Raw genomic sequence first — 26902 nt, 5'->3', positions numbered from 1 at the left:
TGGGGCTCATTGCATTCAGAGCACCACCAGCTCACTCTGTGACTGTGACACTGAGCATGTAAGAGTCAGAGCTGGAGCTAAAACAGATTTCCTGTTGGGCACTTTTCTCTATTCCGTCTTGGCTCGCTGGTTATGAGAGGCCGTGCTGGGAATAGGTAGGAATTGTGTCGAGCAGATGTCGTGTGCAGTGGGCATGGCTGGATGCTAGATTACAACGTGCCACAGTACAAGATGCGCACCCATCCCTCATACCCACCAGGCCTGCGAATCACTTTCCTGGGAGCTTAGAATAAACCCCAGGGGCAGGGGGCAGAAGAGAGCATGAGGAGTCATCATACATTTGGAATAGATGTGGAGTTTCGGGAGAGGTGTGTCTTTAGCTCTTTGGTGTCTTTAGGAAATGGTGAGTTGCGGTCAGATGCAGTATAGTAAGAATCCAGTGAACATATAGGAAAAGCAGAACTTGCTTAGAAAAGGGACAGGAGGGGACAAACCATATTTATTAAGCATCTTCTGTACACACAGTGCCATGAAGAGACACATCACACAGTCAGGAAGGAGCCAGAGAGCAGCACTGGACGACAGGAAGGCGTCGGAACTGCACAGGGCAGGATGAAGGGTGGGATTAGGTCCTGCTCTTGCCTGTGGGGCCAGAGGGTAGGCAGACGTAAGGCTGTGGCCCTGCTGTGGGACCACAGGTGGAACAGGGGACAGGGCTCCTGTCTCTCCCAACCTAACTCACTTGTGACCCATCATGAAAAGCATCTTTTTGTGGCTTGACTTTTGCTCCTTTTTAAAATAACTTTGACTCAAGCAGTGCAAAAGCAATCCATGTAACCAAAACATTTGCACCCCTGTAATATATTGAAATAAAAAAATAAAGTAAATATAAAATATGAACAAAAACAAGAGCAAAAAATAATGGCACCTTTTTTCACAATCATTCTTCAAGTGACTTGGAAGACTCAGCTGTTGGCATCTTCTGGGTTAATCCCTTTTCTTTTCTTTTTTTTTTTAGTTGTCCATTTAAAAAAAAATTATGAACCTAGTTTGAGAAAAATCTATCTTGTAATCCTAATTGGGCAGAAGAAAGGGAAATTCACCCATCAGATGGAAGTATGCTTTTGTACTGATGTGACTCTTGACTCTTCAAATGTTGGTGCAATTCATATTAGGAAAATGTATTTTGATTGATTTAAAAAGTGTAAGTTTCCCTTCACAAAGTATCACCATATGCCACACAGGTCTCAGAGGGGACTGGCACTCTCCCCAGCCACTGTGGTGGGGCCATTCCTCCGGTCTCTGGAATTTGGATGGAGGCAGGGGAGATGGAAGAGAAAGATGGAACTCAGCAGTTTGCCTGTGGTGCCCTCACATTTTGGCTCAGGCTGTTCTCTAGGTACCTGGGCTGAAACTAAAACATGTCATCTCTTCTTGGAGGTCCTAAAAAGCCAGAAGACCTCTCATATCACAAGGCAATAGGAGAGGTGCCAGGGACCAAGCAGGACTGCAACAGATGGACAAATCAGAGCCAGACAAGGGAGGGCACTCCACTGTACCTACTGAGCCCTCCTCACAGGTGACTTAACCTTTGGGAATACCTTTGAGAATGTCTCCTGGAGCCTTTTGTTTGGGGCAGTAGCTGATCCACTCAAGAAAGTCTGTTTGACAGAGTTATGAACTTAGGGGGCCGTGGACTGCTCTTAAATGAAGGCAGCCAATGACAGAACAGCAGCTGTGCTGTGTGCGTATGTGTGTTCCACACTCAGACACAGGTCCATGGGGAGATGCATTGAGTGCGAGTGTCGAGGAGGCTCTTAGGGAGCCCCTGGTCTATACCTGCATTTTGTACCCAAGCACCTTAATGCCCAGCAAGGGGAATGAATTGGCCAAGGTCACACATCTTTGAGTGGCAGGGCCAGCACTTGAGGAGAGTCCCTCAAGCCTGAAGGACATGCGCACATGCAATAACTAGCCCCCCATCCCTCTCTCCCCCCGCCAACAGACTACATTAGAAAATGGAAAGTTTATGCTGTGTGCTTACTAAACAACTCCTTCTTTTGAGCTCAGAGGGATTGGCAATCTCTGACACTTCTCTATAGAAAACTTGCTCCAAACCCTATCTTTCTAGGTGGTGCTTTTGGGAGCAAGATTGGCAGCAGGGATCTGCCTGGCTGCCGGTGGGCAGGTGTCTGTCTGCCCTTGCTCCTGGCCACAACACAGAGAGCCAAGTTCATCATGGAAGTCTGCAGAGCTGCAGGTCCTAACACGGTGTGGTGGCCTTGGAGAGAACAAATAGAAAACAGCTTTGCAAAGCAGCCTAATGCCAGGACTGGGAGTAATGGAGCCAGATAACAAGCTTTTGATTTTTCTTTAGCTTTAATTAGCCCTTTCAAGTTAGAGGCAAGTTCAGGGCTGGGCGTAAAAAGGAGGAGGCCAGAAACTGCGCCAGGCTGGGGCTGTCTCCCCAGCCAGTCTCAAAAAGGCCAGGCTGGCTTTTAATGCACAGTATCAGTTTCCTTTGACTTGGCAGCTCCCCGCGTTCCTTTGCTCTGGCCCTCCTGTAGCAATTCATCTGGACTCGGCTTAGACCACACGTGTTCCACCCGCCAGCAGCCAGGCCAGGCTCCCGGGCTGCCCCAGGGCAGCTGCCGGCACCATTGGCAAACACAGCTTTCCCCCTGCAAGGGGCAAGGCTGTTGGGCTGGTTTGCCTTTCCCCTCCTGCCCAGAGGCAGAGGGTGGGCCAGGTGAACTCTGGAGTTCTCTTTTGTCCCTGAGTGTGAGACTCCCCTGAGGCCTGTGAATTAGGGACCTAATCCCAGGTGGCCTCTGCCCTGTGTGGTGTCTGCTGCAGGAGGACGGGGAGCAGAGGGCGAGGCCCGGGCGCTGACTTCCAGGACTGGTGCTGTGCAGGGTGGGGGCGCCCTGTGGGTTTTAGTGCAGTTACAACTCACAGAGCTTGACAAGGGGACTGACTGGCACTGATTTTGACTGCTCTCCCCGTCGCACTGAGGGTCTAGCTTAGAACACTCATCGGGTGCTCTTCAGGTTTTCCTGGCCCCTACTCTTTCCTGAGCCCCACACTTCTTGCCCCGAACTCATGCCTCCTGAGCTCTGAGCTCTGAGCAGGTGGCAGCTGCATGATCCCTGGACCCCGAGCCTGCCCCATGGGATCTGGCACCCACTGCAGCCGTGTCTGGGGATGGGAAGGAGAACCCCTGTGTGGCTTGGCTAGTGGTGCCATGGACACCCATGAAGCCACTTGGAGGGCCAGAGCCTGATGAGCAGGTGGAGGGAGAAGTCTTGGCCATGAGGCTGGTGCCTGCAGGTCCCCAGGAAGGCGGCTGCACGCACATCACAGATAAGGGCTGGCCAGCCCGGAGTGGCCTCCTCCGGGAACCTGCTGCTGCAAATGCAAATGCATGTTGCAAATGCAGGTCCCTGAGCATGTATTGGGTGTAGAGGCTGGGGGAGCAGCAAGGTATTTTCTGGTGTTTGTTGGGGTCAGGGAAGCCACACCCTTCCTTTTTTTTTTTTTTTTTTTTTTTTTGACCAAACATCCTGCTCTTCTCCAGCCTGGGTGGAGAGAGGTATCCAAGAACATGGGCTGCTGTCTGAAAACTGCTCTAAGGAGCTCCTGAGGACATGGGAATAAGGGGGGGTTCTAGAGAGTTCTATCAGGGCCTTAGTTTGCCTTGAGACTCAGAGAATTAGAGGCCAAACTGAGGCTGATGTGCTAAGAAGTACTCGTGGGGGTAAGTGACAATTGAATTCTCTGCTTTTGTTGCTCAGCACTGGGGTGTCTCTGTCTCTGGCCCCCTTTGAAGGCTGCTCCCCAAGGCTCCCTGAAGCCCCCTGTCTGCAGCACACGTGACAGACAGTACAGCCTGTGGCTTCTGTCGCAGGCCCAGGAGCTGAGCAGGAGAAGGTGACAACTCCCTGCGGTTCTCAAGGGGAGACGTGGTGTAGGAGTCAGGCGTCCCCAGGTGCGGGCTGATAGTGTGCATGGAGAAGGTGGCAGGAGAGGGGACTAAAATCAGCTTCTCCGTCTGCCCTCAAGCCTTGACTTCAGAGTGACCTTGCACTAGAAAGTTTGGGTCCCTGCAGCAGAAGCCAGGATCACCACCTCGTACTCGCCAAGCTCCAATAGTGGGAGCAAAGACTGGTGGCCCCTGAGCTGTCTGATAATAGCACGTAGGACCTTGTGTGGTACTTGATGGGTTATGGAGAGCTTTGTCACCCCGACCTTTCTCTCAACATTGTCCCGGGATAATGGAAGGCAGGTGTCCTCTGCAGTTGAGGGAACAGAGGAGCAGAAAAGTCAGGTGCCACACTGAAGGTCATGTAATGAATAGACTAGAACCTACTCTGTATCCTACATTCTCAGCCTTTTCCTGCAGTGTTTTGGCATCTGGGGTGCCAGGGACTGTCTGAGTGTTGCAGGGCATTTGCTGTCCTCAGCCCTGGAGCACTAAGTGCCAGTGGGACTTCCCGCCCTGCGAGACGAGAAAGCCTCTTGTGTTTCCAGAAGCCGTAGCCGAGAACCACGGCTAGAGCGAGCTCCCGTCTGACCCTGGGGTCTACCCTCCAGCTCTGTCCAGTCCCACAGGGCCACCAAGGCACAGGGGACTGAGCTTCTCCTTTAAGCAAAGCCCTACTTCCTGCCCCACCGTGTGCATCGCCGGCTGGTAAAGGCGAGCCTCGTTCATGGCATGGGTGCTGTTTCTCTGGCCCTCTATTTCCTGGGCATGACACTCCCGGGCAGGAGACAGGGTCACTCCCTCAGACTCAGCCTGGCCCCCTGGCCCGGCCTGGACGGTCACTCAGGTTCGTCTGGCGCCTGAGATCCGGAAACTCCACGAAAGGGAGCATCCGGAATGGCCAGGCAGGCATCCCAGGCGCTGGGGCCTGGTTTCTGCCGATCTTCCAGGGGTGTTTTCTTTTCCCCGTCGGCAGGAAGCGCGGCTCTGACTACATGAGGTTGTATCCTGTTGTTTATGGCATTACACAAGCCTTGCTCTTTCTGCTGGGCTCCTGTCCCTCTCAGACTGGGGACTCCTCCTCTTCCCCGCCCTTTCCCTCCTTTCTCATCTCCCCACTGCACCTGCCACTCCCGCTGCAGCCTGCTAAATGAGCACGCCGTGTGCCAAGCTCACGTCCACGCAGGTGCGTGAATCAAAAATCTCCTTGCACGTCAGTCCAAGCGCCCACCCCCCATGGCCTGCTGACCCTGCCCCAGATTTCTTATTTAGTGGTGGGTGCCTGCCTTGTCACAGCCCCAGTCTCTCTCCTGGAAATGGCTCCTGTCCCAAGTGCTCAGGTGAAAAGCCCACCAGTGCACTCATTTTAGCCAGCAGGGTTCACACTGACGGTCCCCTCAGTCAGCACATAGACCAGCGGTACCAACAATCCACATCTGGATTCCTGACCCTTTCCTCCAATGCCTGTCACCCTCTCAGGGTGGCATCTTGGCAGGGACACTGGCCTGTGAGTCTGGAGATTTGAGTCTTAGCCAGTCCCAGCTTGTGTGATGTCACTGGTGGGTTAACAGTGTCCCTTTTGCTTTGAAGTACACATTTTATCTTCAAGAAGGAGGTGATAAAATAGTATCCCTTTAATAAAGTGTGTTGAGGATCATAAGGGAAGAGAAATGCACAGACATTAATATTTAGGTTATTAAGTATGAAATGTCCAATTCCCTTCTGTACTAAGTTTGACAGTTGCTATCTCTGACATGTCACTTTGACACTTTTTGTTTTATTTTTATCGTGAAGGTACATCCTCACTCTTTCAAACATACATTTTGGCTTGTGATTATCTTTAAAATCTTTTTTAAAGCAATTTTTGGGAAACCAAGGATAAGTCAAAAATTCATGTTATTTTCAAATACGAGTTCTGTCGTCAAACCAATGCAGCGCAGACAGCTTGAAATATTGACGTGTTTGGGAAGGATGTGGCTAATAATGAATGCACAGTACATTGATGGTTTGCGAAGTTCCATTCTGGTGATTTTAATCTTGAAACTGAGCCATGTGGGTGACCTGAGACCAAGGTGGATATTGATGAACTGAAAGCTGTAGTGGAAGTGAATCCATCTCAACCTACACGTGAATTAGGAGCAAGGTTGACGTAACTAATCCAACAATATTGGACCATTTGAAACAAGTGGGCAAGTAAAGAAGCTGGATAGATGGGTACCACATAAATTAAATGAGCATCAAAAGAGAAATTGTCCCGGCCTTGCCTTTCTTTGCTGTCACGACATAAAGGAGAACCATTTCTATACTGTATTATTATGTGTGATGAAAAATGGATTCTTTTTGACAATCGCCAAGTGTTTGGCACAATGGTTGGATAAAGATGAGTTGCTAAAACATAGTCCAAAACCAAATACTTGTCAGAAAAAGCTAATGGTGTCTGCTTGGTGGTTCAGCACTGGTTTTATCCACTACAGCTTCATGAAACCTGACCAGTCCTTTACAGCGGATGTCTCCTGCAACCAACTGGACAAAATGATGAGGATACTTTGATCAATAGAGACAGGCCAATCCTCTTGCAAGACAACGCTGGACCACATGCTGCACAAACAATGCTGCTCAAGCTACAGAGGCTGGACTTGGAAACTCTCTGTCATCTACCGTATTCACCAGACATTGCACCAACTGACTAGCATGGCTTCCAGGCTTTGGATCACTTCTTGTAAGGAAAAATATTCCATTCTTAACAAGCTGTGGAAAACACCTTTTGCGATTTTATCGTGGCTGGCTCTCCATGCTTCTTCTCTGCTGGCATAAACAAGCTACTGTTAAGATGGCAAAACTGTGTCTATAGTTTAGGTGCATACTTTGATTAATTATACTGCTGCTTACTTGAAATGTAATAAGCTACACTTTTGATTCGAAATCGGACATTTCATATTTAATGACCTGCAACTAATGATAGACACAAGAGCACCTTATGTTTGCAGGACACCCAAACATTTTCATAGCACCATCTTATATATTCTCCTCTGGTTATAATAACCACCAGATGTGACAGATGGGAATTAACAATATTGCTGTGATTTCATACTTACATTTCTGTTTTATCCAGCAATACCTACTTTTGAGAGATTTGGGCTGTGCCTAACCCAGATGTGATGTTCGATATCCCAGCCCCTGGGACGTGTTCCTTTCACCTTCCTGTCTACCTGGCATCTGTTGTGAATGCTAAGTGAACACATTTGAAGGAGGGGATATGTTTTGAGCCAGACCCTTCCTGCTGCTGCCTTCAGGTGTCCCTTGGTTTTTGCGAGGTGGAAGGGAGTGACTGCACATCAGCACACTGTGCTTGTTCCTTTTCATCCACCAAGTTAGCGGAGAGCAGGAAAAAGAGACCTGGGAGAGAGCTGGTCTCCATTTGGCCTCTCAATTTACATTTTTCCCCTAGTGGATCTAGCCCCCTTTGCCGTCCACGTACGTGAAACGCGATCAGCGGGAGAGAAGAAAGCCCCATCTTTCCCTGGTCTCGGTGTCATTACTGTGTCTCTGTCAGTGTTCCAAAATATAATGGGATTTGTTCGGCTGATTTATCCGGCATGCAAGCGGCATTACCCAGCCTCACTCGGGCTTGAGGAGCAAGAAAGGAAGACACGCGGCAACAAGAGAGGGGCTAATAAAATTTCTTCCCACTAACAAGGGAAGGACCTGCCCTGTAATTCAGCCTGTCGAGCAGGGCTGCCGCTTCCCAGCGCCCTCCAGAAAACACACAAGCTTAATCATCGTGGTGTTCCTCGCTTCAATTGCAGTTCTGGTGGTGGCCAAGGTTGTCTTCCGTAGTCTTTGGGAGGAGAGTGGGAACTTTGGACTGATGGGCTGGCGGCATGGGATTTACCTGCCCCTGACAGGTGGCCACTGGGGTTCCCTGGAGCTAAGGTACCAAAGGAGAGAGGCAGTGTCCCAGTGGGTTTCAGTTGGTGCCATCACAATGCTGAGAGGCTTCCCTGGGATTTCCCCCTAGTCCAGTTTTGGCCATTGGACTCATCGTCCCTGCTGTGGTTGCCATCTACAGAGCCCTGCTTCTCTTGCTGGGCTGGTCCACAGCTCTGGCCTGTCTGGACTGTCCCTGGGTCATTGTGCATTCTCAGAGGGGGGACCATACAGTTCCCAGAAGCTCAGCTAATGAGGAGATGGTTGTGGATCCAGCCCTGGGTTCCTGAGTTGGAGCTGCTCTTAGACTTCTGTGCCCAGCGACCCTGTAGCGGGGGTACATTGCCACAGCCTGGCCTGCAGACAGTGTGCTTGGCTCAGTGCCTCTCTCCTGGGAAAACAGCTCTACTTAGTGGCATTAGTTCCTTACTAGAAGGATAGCCTGTTATCATGATGAGGAAAGGCTTCTTAGATAGCTGGTGGGATTGAGCCATAGATGGTCCCAAAACACACACAGAAACTTCCAAATAGTATTAAAAGAAGCATTGCGTTTAGCAAATGACTTTCATTGTTCCGTAGGTAGTGAGGTGCATTAATTCAGTGAATATTTGTATCAGAAGCCACACACACCCACACAGACATCCTAAAACACAATGACTATCTTGTTGTTTTTTGTCCACTCTTCTCCTTTCTGAGATGCCTTTTGCAAAGCTCTTCACTCTTGGGAACCTGGGCTATATGGTAACCCCTCTGATCCTCAGGGGATACATTCCAAGACCCCTGCTGGATGTCTGAGACCATGAATAGTACTGAACCCTATATAAACTATGTTTTTTCCTACACATACCAACCGATGATAAAGTTTATACATTAGGCACAGTAAGAGATTCACAACTAATAATAAAATAGAACAAATATGACAATATGCAGTAATAAAAATTATGTAAATGTGCTTTCTTTCTTTCTCAAAATATCATATTGTACTATACTCATCTATTTTTTGGACCATGTTTGACTTGAAACTGGGGTAACTGAGACCACAGAGTGCAAAACCAAGGATGGGGGACTACTGGGCAGCTTTTCCAACCCTGAGATGCTTTTCACTAAGCCCCTTCAATAGCATGCTTGTCCAGCTAGATTAGCTGGAAAGTTCCTCTCTTTCTCTGTACATGTTCATTTTTCTCACCATCTCATTGAAAAAGACACAGTAAAGAATCGTTGAGATGATGCATTAGGAACTACGTGGATGGGATCTCTTTCCCCCCATGTCTGTCACCTGTGCTCACAGCCGGGGTGCTGGCCAACCTTCACCTGTCACAGGACTTCTCCGGCTGGCTTTCGAGAGAGTTCAACCTGCTAGGGTCAGTGTGGGCCATGGGCAGACCTTCAGGGGCGGGTTAGAAATCATAAAGGAGAAAGGAAAGTTTGTGCAGGAGAGTTAAGCCGTCAGAAGATTAAATAGTCAGATTTTTTTGATTTCTTTCTTTGTTACAGAAATGATCACTCAAGCACATGGAAATATCTTGTAGACTAATAGACTTTCTTATTAGTGAAACCGAAGCCTACTAGAGCCTCCCAAAGATGTTCCTACCCCGCTGAGGGGTAGGAACTGATCTCTGCCAACCTCTGGCCCTGAGGAGGTATTGTGGGGGGCACACTCAGTCACCTCAAGGGGCAGGTGCGTTTTGCGCGTCACACCCTGGTGTGTTTATGAACACCGTAGGGGTCCGCAGTGATATCTGAGATATGGTTCCCAATAAGTGGGTGATCATTATCTCCCTGTACTGCAGAGCTCTACGACTGGGGTCTGCGTGTAGACATGAGCTATTACAGCTTATCTGATCAATATCTCCCGTTACAAAGAAATGCCACGCGCGTAATTCACCGATTCCCCATTGCCAGCGGAGGTCTGCTATGGTCAGCTCCTGGGGGGTGAGTGTGTGTGTGTGTAAGTGTAATTAATGGGAAGAAATCTAGGGCTGCTGAGCACGGAGAATCTAAAGACTTTGCTTTTCCACATCAGCAGGCAGCTCACGGGTTTTCTTCCTCCTTTCCCCCCTAACTTGTATTTCTTTTCAAAACTTCAGCTCTCACTTTCCTGTGGGACAGACAGGCCTGGGAGGGAGGATGCCCAGCTTGGATGACAGGCCGCGGCCTCCTTGAGAGGGGACAGTTGATTGCTTGCAGGTTTCTGGGTAGGGCAGAAGGGCGGGGTGCTCCTGCTGGACGGTGGGGACAGGAGTGACAAGGGGGCTCTTCCCTGAGCAGGGTCCTGCTGCCCTCTGACCTGGAAATAGATTCTCTTGAAGAAGCCCTGGCTCAAGATTAGTATTTTTCCTCTGGACTGGGAATTTGGGGTTTGGCACCTATTTTTCCAGCATTTAATGGGTAACTAGGGGAGGTACTTTACTTTCCTGGCCTCAATGTCCTCTTCTGTGAAATGGGGCTGTCGGATTTTAGGATGGTGAGTTATTTCCCTCATCTGAAATATGACATGTGAAAGAGGTAGCACGCTGTTCTGTAAGGCAGAGAACTTGGCCTGGAGCCCAAACCTCGCCCCTTCCTCCTCCAAGACGTGTTTGCTGTGTCCAACTCCTGCACAGTTGGTGGCCCGAGCAGGTACATAACTGAAGCAGGGTGTGTGTGGCCTTGTCTAGTCATGACCCGGGGCTGTCCCTGCCACTAGGTGATGGGCAGTTCTTTGGGACAGAAACTGAAACTTTTTCATCTTTATATTCTTATGGCCTCATCTAGTGCTTGGTGCTCAGTAACTCGTCCTTCCCAAATGTTCTTAAGCAAATGAATAAGTGAGCAAAAGCAAATAGCATTGTCTTCATTTAGTGCTTCAGTTTCCCCTGCTGAAAGCAGAGGGGTTCTAATGGCCCTAAGGAATCAAACGTTTGAGGAATAAAGGCCAGTCTAAAGGTCCAGTTTACGCCACCATGGGTGAGCTTGGGCAGATCCCTGATGTCTCCTTATCCCATATCATGGATGGGAGGGTGACTTCCCAGCTTTGGAGGAATGTGATGCTGGGTGACAGTTGTCCATTCAGGAAGGGCAGGAAAGCTGGTTTGCCCCTAGATGTGAAGACTCCCCTCCTTGCTGGACACAGGAGTTTCCCGCAGATCTGACCTTGTCTTCCATCCTGGGGCTCAGAGATGGCTGCTTCCGGCCCAGAGCAGCCGGCAGGTGCATCCGCGGCTGGAGGAGTCAGCTGCACCCGCCTGTCTGCACTGGCCCGCCTGGGCTGCCTCTTTGGGGTCAGTTTGGGCTATTTGTAAACAGTGGCTGCCTGGGGTAAGAGGGCAGCCTGTGGCTGTGGAAGAGGCTGTGTCCCAGAGCTGGCTAATTGGCCCACAGGGGGCAGGACCTGCTGGCCTCTCCCTCATTAGCACTGCATTTGGGCCACTGAGCTCTGGCTTAGTCCTGACCTTTCCGTAATAAGGACTCAATGTGGGGTGTCTGCAGAGGTGGGGCGACCGAGGCTGGGGCTGAAACAGCTTGTCTTGGCAGGGGAGGAGCGAATCAGGAGTCAGTCCCGGGGCCGTGCTGGCTGAGGTTAAGGGTGATTTCAGGGTCAGGTGGCTCCCTGCCCACTTCGCCACCTGCGGCCTTCAAGACGGACGGGCGTCTGTGTCAGGGTGATAGTTGGTTCCTGAAGAGCATGTCATCGGCGTCTGGGGTTGGGGGCAACGCCAAGGGGCTCCAGGGGGGTCCCCCGGACTGCCCCCCGGGGCCTGCCCTCCTCCCGCCCTTCTCAGGGAGTCTCCACAGAGACCACCAGGTACTCCTGGGGTCCTTGGGTGTCCTCTCTGCAGCTCTGGCCGGAGCCTGGGGACGCTGCTGGAGGAAGGACGCTGGCAGCGGTTAAGATCCCCCTTCCGTGGGGATGATAGAGCTTTTCAGATGCCAGTCTTTCTGCAGAGTGGGAGCAATTTCCCTGTAATTGGTAAAGTAACCGTAACTGCTCTGTCATTTGTATGTAGCGACACGTAATTGCACGGTAACCTTTGCCGCCGTGCGCGAGGGAAGTGGGAAGCGATTAGATTGTAATTCGGAGTGTCAGCTCCGGCTCCCCATGCCACTGCCACCACTGCTGCCCGGCAGGCCCCGGGAGGACGCCTCGGGGCCTGTCTGCATCCAGGTCCACTTCAGGGCCCTACCCCAGAGTGGGGATGCTTGTCCCATGCCATACTCTCTAGTCCTCTGCTAGGAAGGGTCCTCCACGGTGCGCCAGCCAGTGCTTCCCAAACCTCAGTGCGAGGGGTCAGCCGCCTGGAGGGGTGTGAAGGTGCAGACACCCCAGCCCACCCCAGACTTCCTGAGCCAGTCACACACTGGGGTTGGGGCCCCATGATTTGCATTTCTAACAAACAGCCCTCAATCTTCTGCTTTGGAGACCGTGTCTCTGCGCCCTCATTCAGCCTCCGTGGCCAAATATCTCTCCGGTTCGAAGGATCTTTAGGAAGCACCACCTTTATCTTGAAAACCTTAGCCCCTTTAATCTTGGCAACACCTCTGGGTAGATATCTTGAATTTCCTCAAAGATGCTGAGACTCACCAATTGTCTGAATTGATAACGATGACAAACAATAGTAAGAGCTGCCATTCCCACAGCACTCGCTAAGTGCCAGGCATTGTTCCAAGTGTGTTAAATCATGTAGTCCTCACCACAGCGCTATACAGTAGGTACTATTATTATAATCCCCACACTGCAGGAGATAAACTAAGGCACAGAGAGGTTAAATGAGTTGCCCAAAGTCACACAGCATTAAGTGGCAGAGCTGGGATTCAAACCTAAGCATTCTGACTCTAGTTCAATACTGTTAGCCGCTGTGAAACCCAGGCTTTTAGTTATCCATCCATCCATCCATCCATCCATCCATCCATCCATCCATCCGTTTAACATATATCTATTAACCTGCTGTGCCAGGAACTAAGCTAAGGATACAAAGATGCATAAAACATGGTCCCTGTCCTTGGGCTCATAGTCTCTGGAATGCACTGGATCGCCTGTTTTAATTCATACCCCATGGGGTCTGTGAGGACGCTGGAGGTAGCAGCAAGAGTACACAGTGTTTTCCTGATAGGGGCCCAGAGGGTGTGTCCCTGTTGGAGCTTCTAGATGTGTCGACAGGGTTGCTGCATGGGCATCCTTACTGCCTCCCTTACTCCCCTCCCTTGTGAGAGTGGAGTTGCTCTCTAATAAGCAAGCATTGTAATGGTGGCCACAACTCACTCGTGGCTATTTGTGGAGTGATGGAAGGCCAGCCCTGGGCCCGGGGCACGGCTGGGCTCCTGATTACAGCACAGTCCGGTCCTGGCTCCTCTGGCTGTGGCTCTAATCTCACTGTTAATGGGGCCCCGGGGGAGGTGCGGCCAGAGCCAGAGCAGACACTGTGCTCCCCCACCGCCCAGGGTGCTCAGGCATCCTCACAGCCCTCACCTGTCGAAGGTTTTGCCAATTAGCCTTCCCTTCCAGGGCCCGGGAGCCCTGGCGTCTGCTCCTTGTGCCTCCACCTCCCTGGTCTGCGGGCCCCAGGGACCCTCCCTCCTCCTGCTTCAGGTACCGTAATGACCATGTGGCTGCGGCTCAGGCCCAGCAATGCACACTGAACTGAGCGCCATGCTCTGGTCATCGTGCATGCTGGGGCCATTCCCTGCAGCCCTTCTACCCCTCTTCCTGGCAAAATTTCCACTAGAAAAACTCTGCATGGATGATCTTATGTTGGTGAAGTGCTTCCCAGTTCTGCTCACTCCTACGACCTTTCCCACTCGACCGCCGAAGAATGTCGGGTTCAGAAAACAGCAGGAGCAAGTTCCGCAGTTGGGGAGCAGCTGGGCTGCCATTTGGACCCATGTCTGTGATTTTTCCCACCGCTCCGATGGTAAGAATGCCCGCCCCAGCTTTGGGGAGACATGGAGTAAGGCTGCCTCCCACTGTGGCTGGGGAATCCCGGCATCCTCACACACCAGGACTGTGCTTGGCAAAGGCCTCAACCTCATCTTCATCACCTGGGGCCCGTTCAGAGGGAGAACAGAGCCACAGGGAGACTTGGGGAGAAAGCTGTCATCGTCCCAACTCTCACCTGGGCCTCTTGTTGGGTGAGGTGCCACAGAGGAAGGGACTCACAAGTCCCTGACTTTCTGGTAACTTAATGATGTGGCTGACCAAATGCATACCCTCTTTTTATAGGTGGCTGTTGATTTGCTTGTGTTTTGCCAAGCCAAGGGAAGCCTCGTGGTCAGTAACCCTGACTGCTCAGAAATGCAGTTCTGGGGGTGCTGCGAGGCCTGAAGCCTCCCCAGGTTAATGAGGGCATATGTTGGTGGCAGGGGTGGGGAAACCTGGACTGCCTCGATCCCTGCCTCAGTTTACCCCTGTGCACTGTGGACGATCATTCAACCTCATTGATTTGGAAAATGGGTCATAATGAGCAAAATACAAGGTTTGCTGATGGCAGAGGTCCCTGAACCACAGCTTAGGACCGAAAATGTCAGGGATGCCTACTCCTCGTGAGCCAGAAGCAGGACATGCAAAGGCCATGCTGATCCTCCCCAGCACCCCGGGCTTCCCGGAAGGCCTGGCCGGTCGCCGCAGTTATGTCTAGTGCAAAAGGGATCGTCTTCCCTCTGCCTGGATTTTTCCTTCCTCTCTTCTGCCCTCTCATCTGTCTCCTTTTCTTCATTGTAGGGAAGAATGATAAAGATCAGACTAGATCTTGAAAGCTCCCTCCGAAATTTGATTCCCATGGTTTTTCCAGGGGGAGGGGAAAGAGCTGTGTTTGGTCTGGGCTGCTGGACCGGACCCTGCAGGAGGGGCCCGAGGCTACCAAAGGCCTGGAGTGGACATCTGCTCTGCACCTGGCCTGCTGGGGCTGCCCACACTCTGCCCGTCTCCACCCCAGCTGCTGCCACCCTGGCAGGAAGGAGGGGAGAGGTCGGTGGGGGGCTTTGGGCACTCAGCAAGCCGTCTCCCCAGAATGGGCCTGGGAGGAGCCCCCGAGGCCCGGGGCTCAGAGCTGGCCGGGTTCGCACGGCCCCGCTGGCGAGGGCCTGCCTGCTGTTCTCCAGATGCCTTTTCCTTTGGCTGGTTCCAAGCCTTTAAAAAAGTGACACCTTGTATTTTATTTCACTCCTTTCTCTGAAAAGTCCAGCGATGTTTACGGGCATGAGCTCAGCAGGCTTTATGGCAGCCCACAAAAAGCAGGGATTTTTTCGCTTGTCTTTATAGAGTGGAAAGTAAAAGCACGGGAAAACGGAATGCCTCCTCCGAGGCCATGCGGCTCCTCCAAGAAATTGAACAATCCGGTGTAAGTTCCCAGCACTGGGGAGAGGTCGGTGCCAGACAAAGCTCCTTGTGGAGAGTTCCGAGGGCTCCTTACTGGCCACCGGCTGCTGTTGGGGCTTCACCACTCCCCAGGGACATGGAACCCAGCTGAGACCCTCTGTCACGTGGGGGCTCTGGGGGGTCTGCTGCAGAAAGGGGAGAGATTCAGCCAGAAATACAGTGGAGGAGACAGGCTTTTCCTGCTGGTTCCTGACTCCTGGAACTTTCCTCCCTGGAGTCAGGAGCCAGAGCTGGGGCGGAGTGTCCCACAGGCTACCTAGAGAACATTCTCTTTACGGAATGCCGGTAGCCGCTCCCGTCCAAAGCTGCTCAGGGAGTAACATGTTTGGGAAAGGCTGAGATAAAGTTACACGTGTTTCTTCTTAAAAAGACTTTGTAGACCTTTCATGGAACTAATCATTATGACGCTCTTAGATGGTGTTAGCACGTTTCCCAGAATCTTGCCTGGGGAGCCCTTTTGTGTAGAGCATCTCGGGGGGACTGGGGTTCCACAGATGACACTTTGGGAAAGGCTGGTGTAGGCATGCCAAGGCCAGGGCTGCCCTTGCTTTGCTGTGTTCTAAAAGAAATAGGGAGCCTGAGATCGGGGGTGGTGAGGCGCACCTCTGGGTGGTTGAGTTCCGTCCTGAGCCTCCCATTCCTCCTCCCCTACCGATTGTGTGTGCACGCCCCTGAGTGACGGTGCTGTTCACGTGTGAATGCTTCTGGTTCACTGTCGAGGCCTCTGCACAGCGTGTGTGTGTAGATATGGAGACCGCATGCCTCTCATGCCCGAGCAGCGCTGTCCGGAGCCCCCACCCCAGTGGCAGTGAGGGGCCATCCCAGCTACCAGGATGGCGGCTGGCGAGCTTGGGGGAAGCGCGGTGAGAAGGGACGGGGAATCCGTGTTTCTGCCGTGGTCCTGCAGCGGCCGGCGCAGATGACTGTTCACGGACACCTAGTTCTCCGGCGCGGAGTTTTTCACATCGTCAAGGAGGGATTTGTGCCAGATGGTCCCTCTCTAAGGATTTTCCTAGTTCCATAGTTCCTGGACTTAATACCTCTGCCATTCGCCCTGATGCTCCCTTCTCACTTTTCTGTTTTCACGTTTTCAGCTCCTGACCATTGATGATAACTTCTGTGGCCTGGACATGAACGCGCCCCTGGGAGTGTCCGACATGGTGCGTGGCATCCCCGTCTTCACCGAGGACAGGGACCGCATGACTTCTGTCATCGCCTACGTCTACAAGAATCACTCTCTGGCCTTCGTGGGCACCAAGAGTGGCAAGCTGAAGAAGGTAGGAGCGCGGTGCCGTCATTCTTGTTGTCGGGAAGACAGTCTGTTCCCACTGGGATGGACGCTACTTTGTGTTTTTTTCCTACCTGGGCCTGTGGGCTGGCGGTCCGGGTCCGAGCTAAGGAGGTGTGCGGCTGTCGAGGTCATGAGGATCACCTGGTCCTCTCTCTGCCTCTGTGCAGAGGTTTTGGGTGAGCGTGAGGATTCGCCTCTTCCCTAGAGCTGGTGTGCATACGGAAGGCATCAGCCCAGCCGGCTAGGTTGTTGGAAATGGCCCGGTGCTCTGTTCAATTGGGCTCGTGCCCTAAGGCCAGGGCTTTGTCAGGTCTAGGTGGTCCAGGAAGGTGGGCAGGGGGAAGGGACGTGCCTGTCTCCCTTGCTCCAGCCCTCCTGGCTGCTGTGTCATCTGGAATCCATTCGGGGAACAGATAGGGGAAAGCGCAGGCCTGGTAGAGTCGCTAATGGGGCTTAGAGCCAAGCTGGGGGGTGAGGACACCAAGGGGTGGTGGGAGCATAGAACCGCTCTCGGTGGGGCGGAGCGCCGTGTGCTGGGGACCTGACCTTTCCTGCTTGTTCTCCAGACGCTGGCTGGCTTTGGGCACGGGGTGATCTTGTCTCCGTGTTGGGAGCATTCATCCATCCAGGAATGTTCTATTCTTGGGTTTCTCGTCTCCAGGAGTAAGAGCTGGCCCTAGCGCATGCCCTCCTTGATTGGGTTAAAAGCTTTTCTAAGACAATAGGCAAGAGGTCCTGTTTCCTGCTGGCCAGTAATGGCGCTTCAGTGCCTTTCGAGGAAACACTGGCGATCCCACGTGGAGCTCCTGTCTGCCTTGCTTAGGCCTCTGCTGGAGCTCTCTGGACCTGGTGTGATTCTGCCTGAGTCTGGAGGCACCGCCTGATCCAGACCGAGCCTCACTCCTACCTGTCCCCTTGGCTGTAGTTCTGGTGTTAGCGCCGGAGGGTCAAGAGGAAACGTCCTGTGCGTATTTAGAGGACTGTGCCTATTTTGTCGTCCTACTGTGTAAGAGCCCAGCGCGTCATTTATTCCTGCCCTCCGACATCTCCGTGGAGCAGGTTGTGGGTCTGGAACGTGAGGGTGTGGACAGCGAGAGGGGGAGCACAGGGTGTGTGAGTGCAGGACATGTGTGTAGAGCCATTGTGTGGGTCGTGTCTGGGACTGGAGAGCACGGGCACTGGTGAGACGTCGAGGCACCCTGCAAGGAGGGCGCACGCAACCTGCCGCGCACCTGGCACTGCCCGGCAAGGAGCAACCACCTAATTTCAGTGCTCTGCCTGCAGTGTCACAACTAAAAAATAATCTAACCATCGCCTACACATCTTTAAGAATTATATTTCCCGGTTTCCTGCCCTTCTGTGAAGCATATAGAAAACATACCGGAACCTTTCCTCGCTGCCGTGACTCTCTGCTGTGATGTCCGCCCACACTGAGCTTGGTGGGCGCCCAGGGAGGACGCTGTGGGGTGTGGGCGCCTTGTCCCCGCACAGCTGCCGCGTCTGACCTGCGCAGCCTTCCTGGGTCTTCCTCTGTGTGCCTGGCCACTCTGAGGAGAGAAGTGCATGCACTTTCAGGCAGGGACCCTGTGGACATTTCTGTCGGTTCCTCAGATGACACAGTTCTTCACTGGGATTCGATGAGTTTGCTTTGTTGGAACAGTGAATTCTAAATGCCCGAAGCCTGGCCGTGTACAAGTCACACAGCGTGACGTTTGTGATCTGCTTTGCCTGCTCCATCGGGTGAATGGGCGCTGCTGAGGAGGGCGCGTGACCAAGGCAGTACAGGGTGCCTGTGCTCTCCTCCAGCGTGCCCGGTCTCAGTGCAATGGAGCAGTAACTTCCTCCCCTGCCCTAAAAGACTCCCACCCATGGGATGTCCTGCCAGCTGCCAGGGGATCCTTCACTTGGGGGCAAGACGGAATAGACCCTGGGTGAGGGTTTTTTCCCCCTTGTTATTGTCTGAGCTGGTTAGACAGTGAATGATGTCAGCAAAATGAACATTGAGAGTTCAGTGCACATAACAGGACAGTTATTTTTCTCTTGGGGGGGAAGAAGACATGTTTCCTGGCTACAGCTGCATCCTAAACCCAGACAGTCAACTTGCAAATGCATGCCATCGGTCCAAGGGTGGGTTGAGGCAGATGGTGGCTAGCGCTTTATCACCTGTGGAAGGCTGTCCCCAGGGAGGCCAGGTGCGGCACATCTCCACGAGTGTGGGATGAGGCTGGCCCAGCATCGTGGGCACACAAAGCGCTCAGAGACAACCCTCCTGGGACAGGCCCGGAGGGGGGGTGGTGCAGAGCCCAGAAGTCAGCCCGGGTGGCAGCAACAGGCAACACCTGCCCAGGAGGCCGGGGTTTCATAAATCACTGGCCGGCATTTCCCGTCTTTGCCTTTGGTGGGTTTATATAAGAACAGTTCAGTTTCAGCCTCCTGGGACAGGCCATTTAATTTCTAGAGCAATGGCGGGGCCAGTGAGGCATAAGCATTTGAAAGGTAAGGGTGGAGGGGCCATGTCGGGGGAATGAGTCGCCTCAGTCCCCCTGGGGAAAGCGGGGCCACTGGGGCGGCCAAACTTTCTGCTCCACGGGCTCAGAGTGGCAGCCTTTTAATAGCGCGGCTCCAGCCCAGCCCCCGCTCCTGCAGACTCAGCACAGCCGGCCCAGGGGGACAGTCTGAGTTGGGAAAGGAAGGCTGGGCCGCCCAGTCTGTCATTTGAAATAATAAAAAGCAAAAGTGGCCCGTTTATTTATTTTTTCTAAACAATAGAATTCCCGAGCATCCCTTGCTCGTGAAGCACCACGCCCCTTCCCTTGTAATAGCTCTGACTTGCTGTTCCCAGAGGTTATCAGGACCACAGTCACCTTTTGGGCAGAAGCCCAGCCATGACAAGCTATAGGGCTGCAGGAGGACCGGAAGATTGGGCTGGAAGTTTTGTGAGTGCCCGAGGCCGGGGTGTGGGAATAATGGAAATCATACTGTAGCCGTGATTACAGGGTCGGCTTCTCTGAGCCCTGTAATAATCTCCTGTGTGCATCCAGGACCTTTCAGAGTTCTTTGCAATGTGACAAGAGACTTGAGGTGGGGGTGAGGGTGGGTGGGAGGGGGCTTGGTGGTTTGCTGAGAGTAAGGGGGTTTGCTGTGAGTTTCAGGGACCCAGGAGCTAGACTGAGCTACCTGGGGGCTACCGTCAAAATTACTGACTTTTCGTTTTGTTTGAAAGTTGTGGCTGCCAATCATTTGCAACCTTGCCTTTGATGACCGTAATTTCACTCCTTTAGTGCACACATGACATGAGGCAGGGGGAAAGGAGGTGATGAAAGTACCAATTTGGATGTCTTTCATGTTTTCGGATGTGTGTGCGTTATGGATGGTATTGGCAGCCTTTTCCCATGTGAGCATTAAAGGCGTGTGTGGTTATGAAATGTGGCATATAAATTCTAGTCATCAGGAGCTATCTAGGAACTTAGAAATAACCTGCAGACTTTTAGTTAACATTTTAACTGTAAGTAAAACTCTTAAGGCAAATACCATCTTGACTTGCTTTAGGGTCAAGCAAACCTAAAACCTTTGACCCAAGTTGGGGTCACTGGGTCAGTGTTGTCTCAGAAGGACATGATTTCTTTGCTTAAATATTTCTGTTGGAATCCTTTCTCTTGCTCTGTCTCTGCCTCTTGCTTACCTTTTACTAAGTGATCATTTTTATGGCTGCTTTTCCGCAGTGAATTACTGCCTGACATTAGCAGGAGAGACTAATGTTCATTGTGAACCAACACATCATAAACTTCTGCTTGATGTGTGATTGCTTCTTTCGTTTTGTGATTGCATCTTTCCTTGGTGTTTTGCTAGGTTCAGCTGTTTGCACCTAAGGGTGGAGCACTCTGTGGATGTTGGTTAAGCAGAACTCTCAGCTCTTAGCCTGTTGCAGGACATGCACTCAGGTATACATGCACGTACCCATCCATACCAGCCTGTCTGCATAGGAATTGGGCATGTGTCTGCATGGAAAGTCAATAGGAGTAGATAACACAAAATCCTTCTTATTGGGAATTGTTGTACAGATTAATTTAATCTTCACCATTTTTTTTCTTGAGCCTATTTTAAAATTAATTTGCTGTGGTCCCTAGGCCCTCTGCACGGGTCCACAAGGGGAGGTATGAGACCACCTGGACTCAAGTGCTGTTCTGAGCATTGCTTCTCAGGAGCGGATGCCGTGTGTGTGTGTCTGTAGTGCTGGAATTGCAAAGCAATATCAGATCAGAGAGTCCAGCCCCTGCTTTGCTACTTCCTACACGTATCTGGGAATTCTTTCTAAAATTCCTCTGGAATTTGAATCCACTTTAACTGAAAATACATTCATGCCCCATAAAGCTGTTCTGGTGGGTGGAAAGATCAGGAAATCAAACAGAGATAACAGTGCTGGAAACTCGAATTGACTAGGAACCTGTGATGAAGGCAGAGGGTCAATGTATTTGAAACAGGGTTTGGTCGGGTAGCTCTGCTGTGCTATTTGTTTTTCAAACCTGAGCTGCCACAGGTTCCCGTGTGGAACAAACAGAAAGGAAAAGAAAAGTGGCAGGATCATTGCTGACCAATTTCCATGATGGGTAAATGCCATCAAAGCATTTTTGTTTGATTGTTTTTGCTGTGTTGTTTCTGCACTTTCCACCTCTGGTTTTGCAAATATTGAGTCTGCCTAGATCTCAACCTGTGGGTCACAGGAAGGGGAGGCTGAGGTTGAAGGAGCTCCAGGCAGAAGAGCCCACTGATGTACCAGTGGTGCCACCCTCCCTCACCCTCTCTCCCTTGACTTCATGTCTAACCAGTGACAGGGACATGGTGTTCTGTCGTTAGTCCTTGCAGCCTTCAGGCCAGTTTTCCTGGTGCCAACCCATGTACTTCTCATGGGCCTTCCGCTCACCTCCTCTCAATCTCTTCTGCTGTGTTTCAGCTTTTTTCATGCATGTTGTGCCCAGTAGATAAGGAACGTAATTATGCTGGTGGATGTCCTCTTAGACATACTTTATATTCTGGAACTCTATTAGGCCCTCGCCCAACTGTCCTTTGACTTAAGTATGTCCCTAAGGGCTCTATTTTCATACCCTTCCTGTTTCTCACTAGTCCGCTCTTGGGCCCACCCACCTTCCCTGCATGTCCCTGGGGGATCTCAAGTGGTCACTCAGAGCTGACCTGAGAAAGCATGAGGGTGTTCTCGCTGAAGTTCCTGCTGCAGCCCATAGCTGGGCTCTGGCACATTCTCCTCCTGAAACACACGTTGAGATCCCAGCAAATGGCACCTCAGGAACACTTGTCATTCTATTTTCCAAATGATCATTGCTCGTGCACATGATTTAAGGGGATTGTTTGAGATAAGCTTTGCCAATTCAAGATTTATTGATACATGTGCCACTTTTTTGAATCATATGTGTGTGCGTGTATATATTATATATATATACATTTGTGTAGAAAGATCCTGATCATAAATTAAAATGCAAAGACATTAAAACTGAAGAAAGTGCTGCAGAAACACCCCAAATCATAGAGCGCATTCAGTCAGCTGATACCAAATGTCAGACGCACTGGAGGAATTTATCCGGTGACACATGCAATTGAAGTAAAATATTGTGCTTTACGAGAACATATCATTAAAATGAAAACTAGCAGCATATCAGGAGTCTGGCCATGTAACCAAGACAACAAAGATGGCAAAGGAGGTAAGACATGAGGTACAGAGAAGAGGGCGGAGGCAGATGCAGAAGAGGAAGTGGCCCCCAGCTGCACACGGTCCCTCGAGGCTGGGCTCGCACCTGTCAGACTCTGGATGGGAAAATAGAGTCTCGATATGCCGACAGAGCCAGGGAAGGTCTTCGTTGCTGCGACTGCCGTGACTTCCTCAGGCGCGTTGGTGGGAAGGTCATGGCAGTCAGACTGACTTCTGACTGGGGGTCTGCTTGGAGTCCCTGCTTGTTCTTAGGGGACCGGTGCGGCCACCGGGCTTGCCTCTTGGTGACGTCTTGGTGCTTTCTCCAGCAACTTTGGCTTCTCATAAAAGCCTCCATGACTTTTAAAAAGAGCTCTCTAAAGTGTTCCACATTCACTCCCTACCTTCTGTCCTGGCCCAGAGGACACAGGGGTATCAGTGACCCATTGCCATATAACGAACTCCCCGAAAACATAGAGGCGCAGAACAACATCTGTTACCATAAGGTTTCCGTGGGTCAGGAATCTGGGCCTAGCGGAGCTGGGTCCTCTGGCTTAGGGCTGCTCGCAGGCCACCGTGAAGGTGCGGGCTAGGGCTGCGGTCCTCCCCAGCCTCAGGCCGGAATGTGTGCGGCCACCTCCAGGGGTCCTCCCATCCTCCCCCGGCTGTGGCCAGCCTCGGTCCTCGGTGGCAGTATCTGCTCTCTGCCATGTGGGCCCCTCTGGGAGGGCGACTGCCACAACAGTACAACATGGCAGCTGGCTTCTCCGAGAGCTGAGCGGGGAGAGAGGCAAGAGGGGGTGAGCAGGATGAAAGCCATTGTCTTTTGGAACCTAATTTCAGAAGTGACACCCACCCCTTTGCTGTATTCTGTGTGTGAGGCGGCAGCGTTGGGTCCGGCTCACACCCCAGGGAGGGCTCCACAAGGGCGTGAATGCCAGGACAGGGGGACCTTGGAGGCCCGTAGAGGCTGCTGGCCACACTGGGGCTTTGTTTCTGGGCCATCGAACCAGTGCTGTCCAACTTCAGGTTCACTTTCGGTGGCGTGGAAACGGGCACCGCCTTGGCCGGGAACAGTGGCCCAAGCACAGCGTCCTGTCTTCCGGCTTCTGAGGCTCCGACTGTGCAGACATGTTAGAGAATCCAGGGGAAGGGACAGCAGCTGCCACACCCCAGCACAGGGCGGGGGTGGGGGGAGCCTTCCTCACCCAGGGGGTTGGGAGTCCGGCAGGCCCTGGGTGCAGGTGCAGGCTGCTGCTTGACGGCGGTGGAGAGAGACTCAGATGTGGAATCCGTAACCGCTGAGAAGTCTGCGTACGCGGCAGGGAGAAGCTGTGCCTCCTGACTTCCGCCTCTGCGGGAGGCACCTGTCTCCTCAGGAAGGGGCTGTTTTCCTAGTGACAGGGCCTGGCAGAAGAGAGGCTGTTCTGAACACGGTGTAGAACCAGGTATTGTTCTGCGTGTTGTATGCACATCATCACACACATTGATTATGGTATGTAATGCTCAGCATTTCCTTTTGGGGTGAACATTGCAGCCTCTATTTCACCCATGAGCAGGGGGTCGACCCCAGAGTCACACGATCTAATTTACGGCTGACTCTGTTACAGAAGTAACGTCACGGGCTCTCCCAGAGGCCTTGCTCTCAGGCTATAGGGTAAGTCCCCTCCACGACTGTGAGAGGAGGTGGCCACCCGACCTCTGGCGCCTCACCAGGTGCTTCTGGGCCAGAACCTTCCTCCATCCCCTCTGTCCCGCCCTGGCTCGGGGCCTTCAGGTTCCTGCTGGGTGGTTGTAACAGGTTGTCCTGCCTCTGGGCGCTCCCCTCTTTAATGCGTCCTGTAAGATAAGACAGATTCCTTGTCCTAAAGCAGCTCCAATCCTGTCAGCCTTGTAGTCAAGAAAAGCAAAACTGAATTTGTCTCACCCCCCTTCCGAGGCCCCAAGGCTGTAGCCCTGCCACACGGAAGTGGCCGAGACACGCTGAGGACACAGGACCCAGCTCAGCCCTTCAGCCCCGCATGCTGCGGCTGTGGCCTTCAGGCCTTCGTGTGTGAGTCCTCGAGGGCCCTGGCTAAATTTAAATACCAAGGCAGAGGCTCCCACCTGAGAAACAATGGGGTTCCCACCTCCGTGGCTGCCCATGCATCAACAACCAACCCCAATGAGCAATTTTCCTCTCAAGGAGCAATTATGCCGAGCAGAGTGGGAGGTGGCCATGGGGAGAGCGGAAGTTTTCCACTTACTAGTGACCTGCCACCTCCTCGTGACTCCTGGTCATCTGGCATGCCCACCCAGCCTTCCTTTTCTCTCCAAATGCCGAGCCCATGGACCCCAGCTCCCAGCTCTTCTCAGGATCTTTTACCTACTTTCCTTGCTTACACCCTCTCAGCGCTTGCTCTTCCCTTCCTGCGTCGCGTAGCATTGTGCTTTTAACTCCCCACCACATGCTGCTAGGACGACTGTGGGGTCAGGCAGGCCTGAGACAGCAATGTCCCCCCAATGTCTTTATAGGTTTTGGGACTTGGGGGAATGGTGTGATTGGATGGGAGGTTAAGGAGACTGCGAGTCAGAGATGGCTTGCACAGTCCCTTAGATGGTCAAATCTCCTTTTAAACGAATCCAAAAAGAACTATATAGAGCAACACCGTCCCCTACAAGGCCACCTTTCAATGCCCAGTGCCAAGTGCCATCGTCCCATTACTCAGTGTGAGCCTGAGGCTTGCCAGGGTGGAGGGTGGTGGAAGACCACATTCTAAACAGCCTGTGTCACGGCATAGCTGGGTGGGGACCCAGGGCTGTCTTGTTGACCTGCTCCGTCCTGTTGGTGCCTGTGTGAGTCCCCTTAGGAAAGACTCACCAAGGACTGGGTCTGTGAGAAGTGTGTTTCCCCCACCCCATAGGCTGCCCTCTGGCCAATGAAACTTCCGGTATCCCCAGTGCCTGCCCTGGTCCCAGTTTTTCTGCTGGGAATTTTTTTGAGTCCCCTTCGAGAAGGTACCTTCTCTCCTAGAGAAGGTTCCTGAGGCTTTGGAGGCAAGGAGGTTGGGAGGGACAGGGATGGGTTGTCTTTCTGCCTAACAACTTACATCTCTCCCCAAGATGTGAGCATGTTGGTGCTGGAGGTGCCCTGAGACAGATGGACTTCAGAGTCCAGAATGATGCTGAAGCCACCTCATGACTGGCTTTCATCTCTGCACCCAAAACTTAAACCAAATCCTACTGTGTCCCAGGTATTACCCAAGGGAGTCTTAGATGCAAATTGCTTTCTCAGCCTCCTGGCAGGATTATACCTAAAATCATGTGGGCATCTTATGTACATCATGGTTTTTGATAACAATGAAGATAGCTAGATATCTTCAGTCCACTCTGTAAGTCAATGAATTATTGACCTTGGCCTTTGGCTAATTTACCAGCATTTCCTCCCATGATAATTCAGCTCTGTTCCTTTTATTCTTCCTTCCCCTACAGAATGTAGGATCTATTCACGATTTTCTGCCAGAAACAGGATTCCTGTATTACATGCTTTTCTCATGATAGGTAAACAGATTTTTTGAAAAGTTGTATGTAACTATATAGCCAAATTTTAAGTGCATCAGCTTAGTAAGCAAAGAGTATTTTATTTAATCTTTGTGGTGAACTGGCTGCTTCCTTGCCCCAGTTGGGCTGTGCTTCTTGGTCTAATGAAGGGTCATGGGCTTTTAGGTAGGAAATGTGGATTCATTGGAGGAAGCCAATGGATCTTTTTCTAAAATGAAAAATCCTTTTCTATTAATAAAATTAATAGCCTCCTAATGTATCCATTTTATCAATTTGAGTTTTGTTTGGTCCTACTTTGATTACCCAGAAATCATAGGCAATAGAAGGTTTCAACATCGTAGTTGAGATCTTTTTCTGAAATGAATTTGTTCATTTTCTTCACAGAGAAAACACTGTTTATTAATATGGCTGGATCTTTTTTCCCCAGCGTGCCTAAACCTTTTGCCAATTAAACTTTGGGTGCCCCACAGTACTGCCCTGAAGGTAACAAGTGCTAATAAAAATGTATTTGAAGATTGACCATTGGGGTTTAGGGTCTTATAGTGCCTGTGTGGGTGCATGTGCTTGTGTGTTTGTGTCTCAGCTATCTTAGGCTAAGTTATGTTGCGGTAACAAATAGCCCCACATTTAAGTGGCTTGCAACAACAAAGGTTATTTCCAAGCCCATGTTCGTGTGCATGAGAGTTGGCAGCAGCTCTGCTCCACGTCGTTAATCTGGGTCAGAGAGAGGCTGGGACATGCCCCTTTCATGGCCGAAGGAAAGAGAGATGGCAGAGCTGTGTGTGGCTGTGAGAGCTGTGGCTTGGGGGTGGCACATGCTACTGCCACTTCCGTGTCATTGGCCCAGCCAGAGTGGATAGTGTGGGCACCACAGCCCCCCATGGGAAGGGGCCTGTGTACATGTGTGTGGGGAAGTGGGAGAGAAGAGAAAGGAATATTTTTCCATAATTTTGTTAATACGGTGTGCCATAAGGATGATTATTGTGAGCATCAACATTCTGTCAAGAAAACTCTTCCCGGTCATCTATAATGTGCTAGGTGTTCTAGGTGTTTCTTGACTTAAGAGCTCATGGTCTCTTCTTGTTTAATATTAGAGAAAATGTGCGAAAA

The 26902-nt window shown here is 51.6% G+C and overlaps 1 protein-coding gene across 1 annotated transcript in view; it reads left to right on the top strand.

Annotated features, from left to right (window-relative positions):
- PLXNA4 (plexin A4) overlaps positions 1-26902 on the top strand; it is a 424461-nt gene that overhangs the window by 62441 nt on the left and 335118 nt on the right. The window contains exon 3 of the mRNA XM_012739739.3: positions 16355-16537. Coding sequence (XP_012595193.1) covers positions 16355-16537 — 183 coding nt within the window. The remainder of the gene's footprint in view (positions 1-16354; positions 16538-26902) is intronic.

The sequence above is a fragment of the Microcebus murinus genome, chromosome 9 (genome assembly GCF_040939455.1).
Source record: "Microcebus murinus isolate Inina chromosome 9, M.murinus_Inina_mat1.0, whole genome shotgun sequence".
In the NCBI taxonomy this organism is placed as follows: domain Eukaryota; kingdom Metazoa; phylum Chordata; class Mammalia; order Primates; family Cheirogaleidae; genus Microcebus; species Microcebus murinus.
The sequence above is the reverse complement of the archived record's forward strand: the minus strand, read 5'-3'. Positions and strand labels throughout refer to the sequence as shown.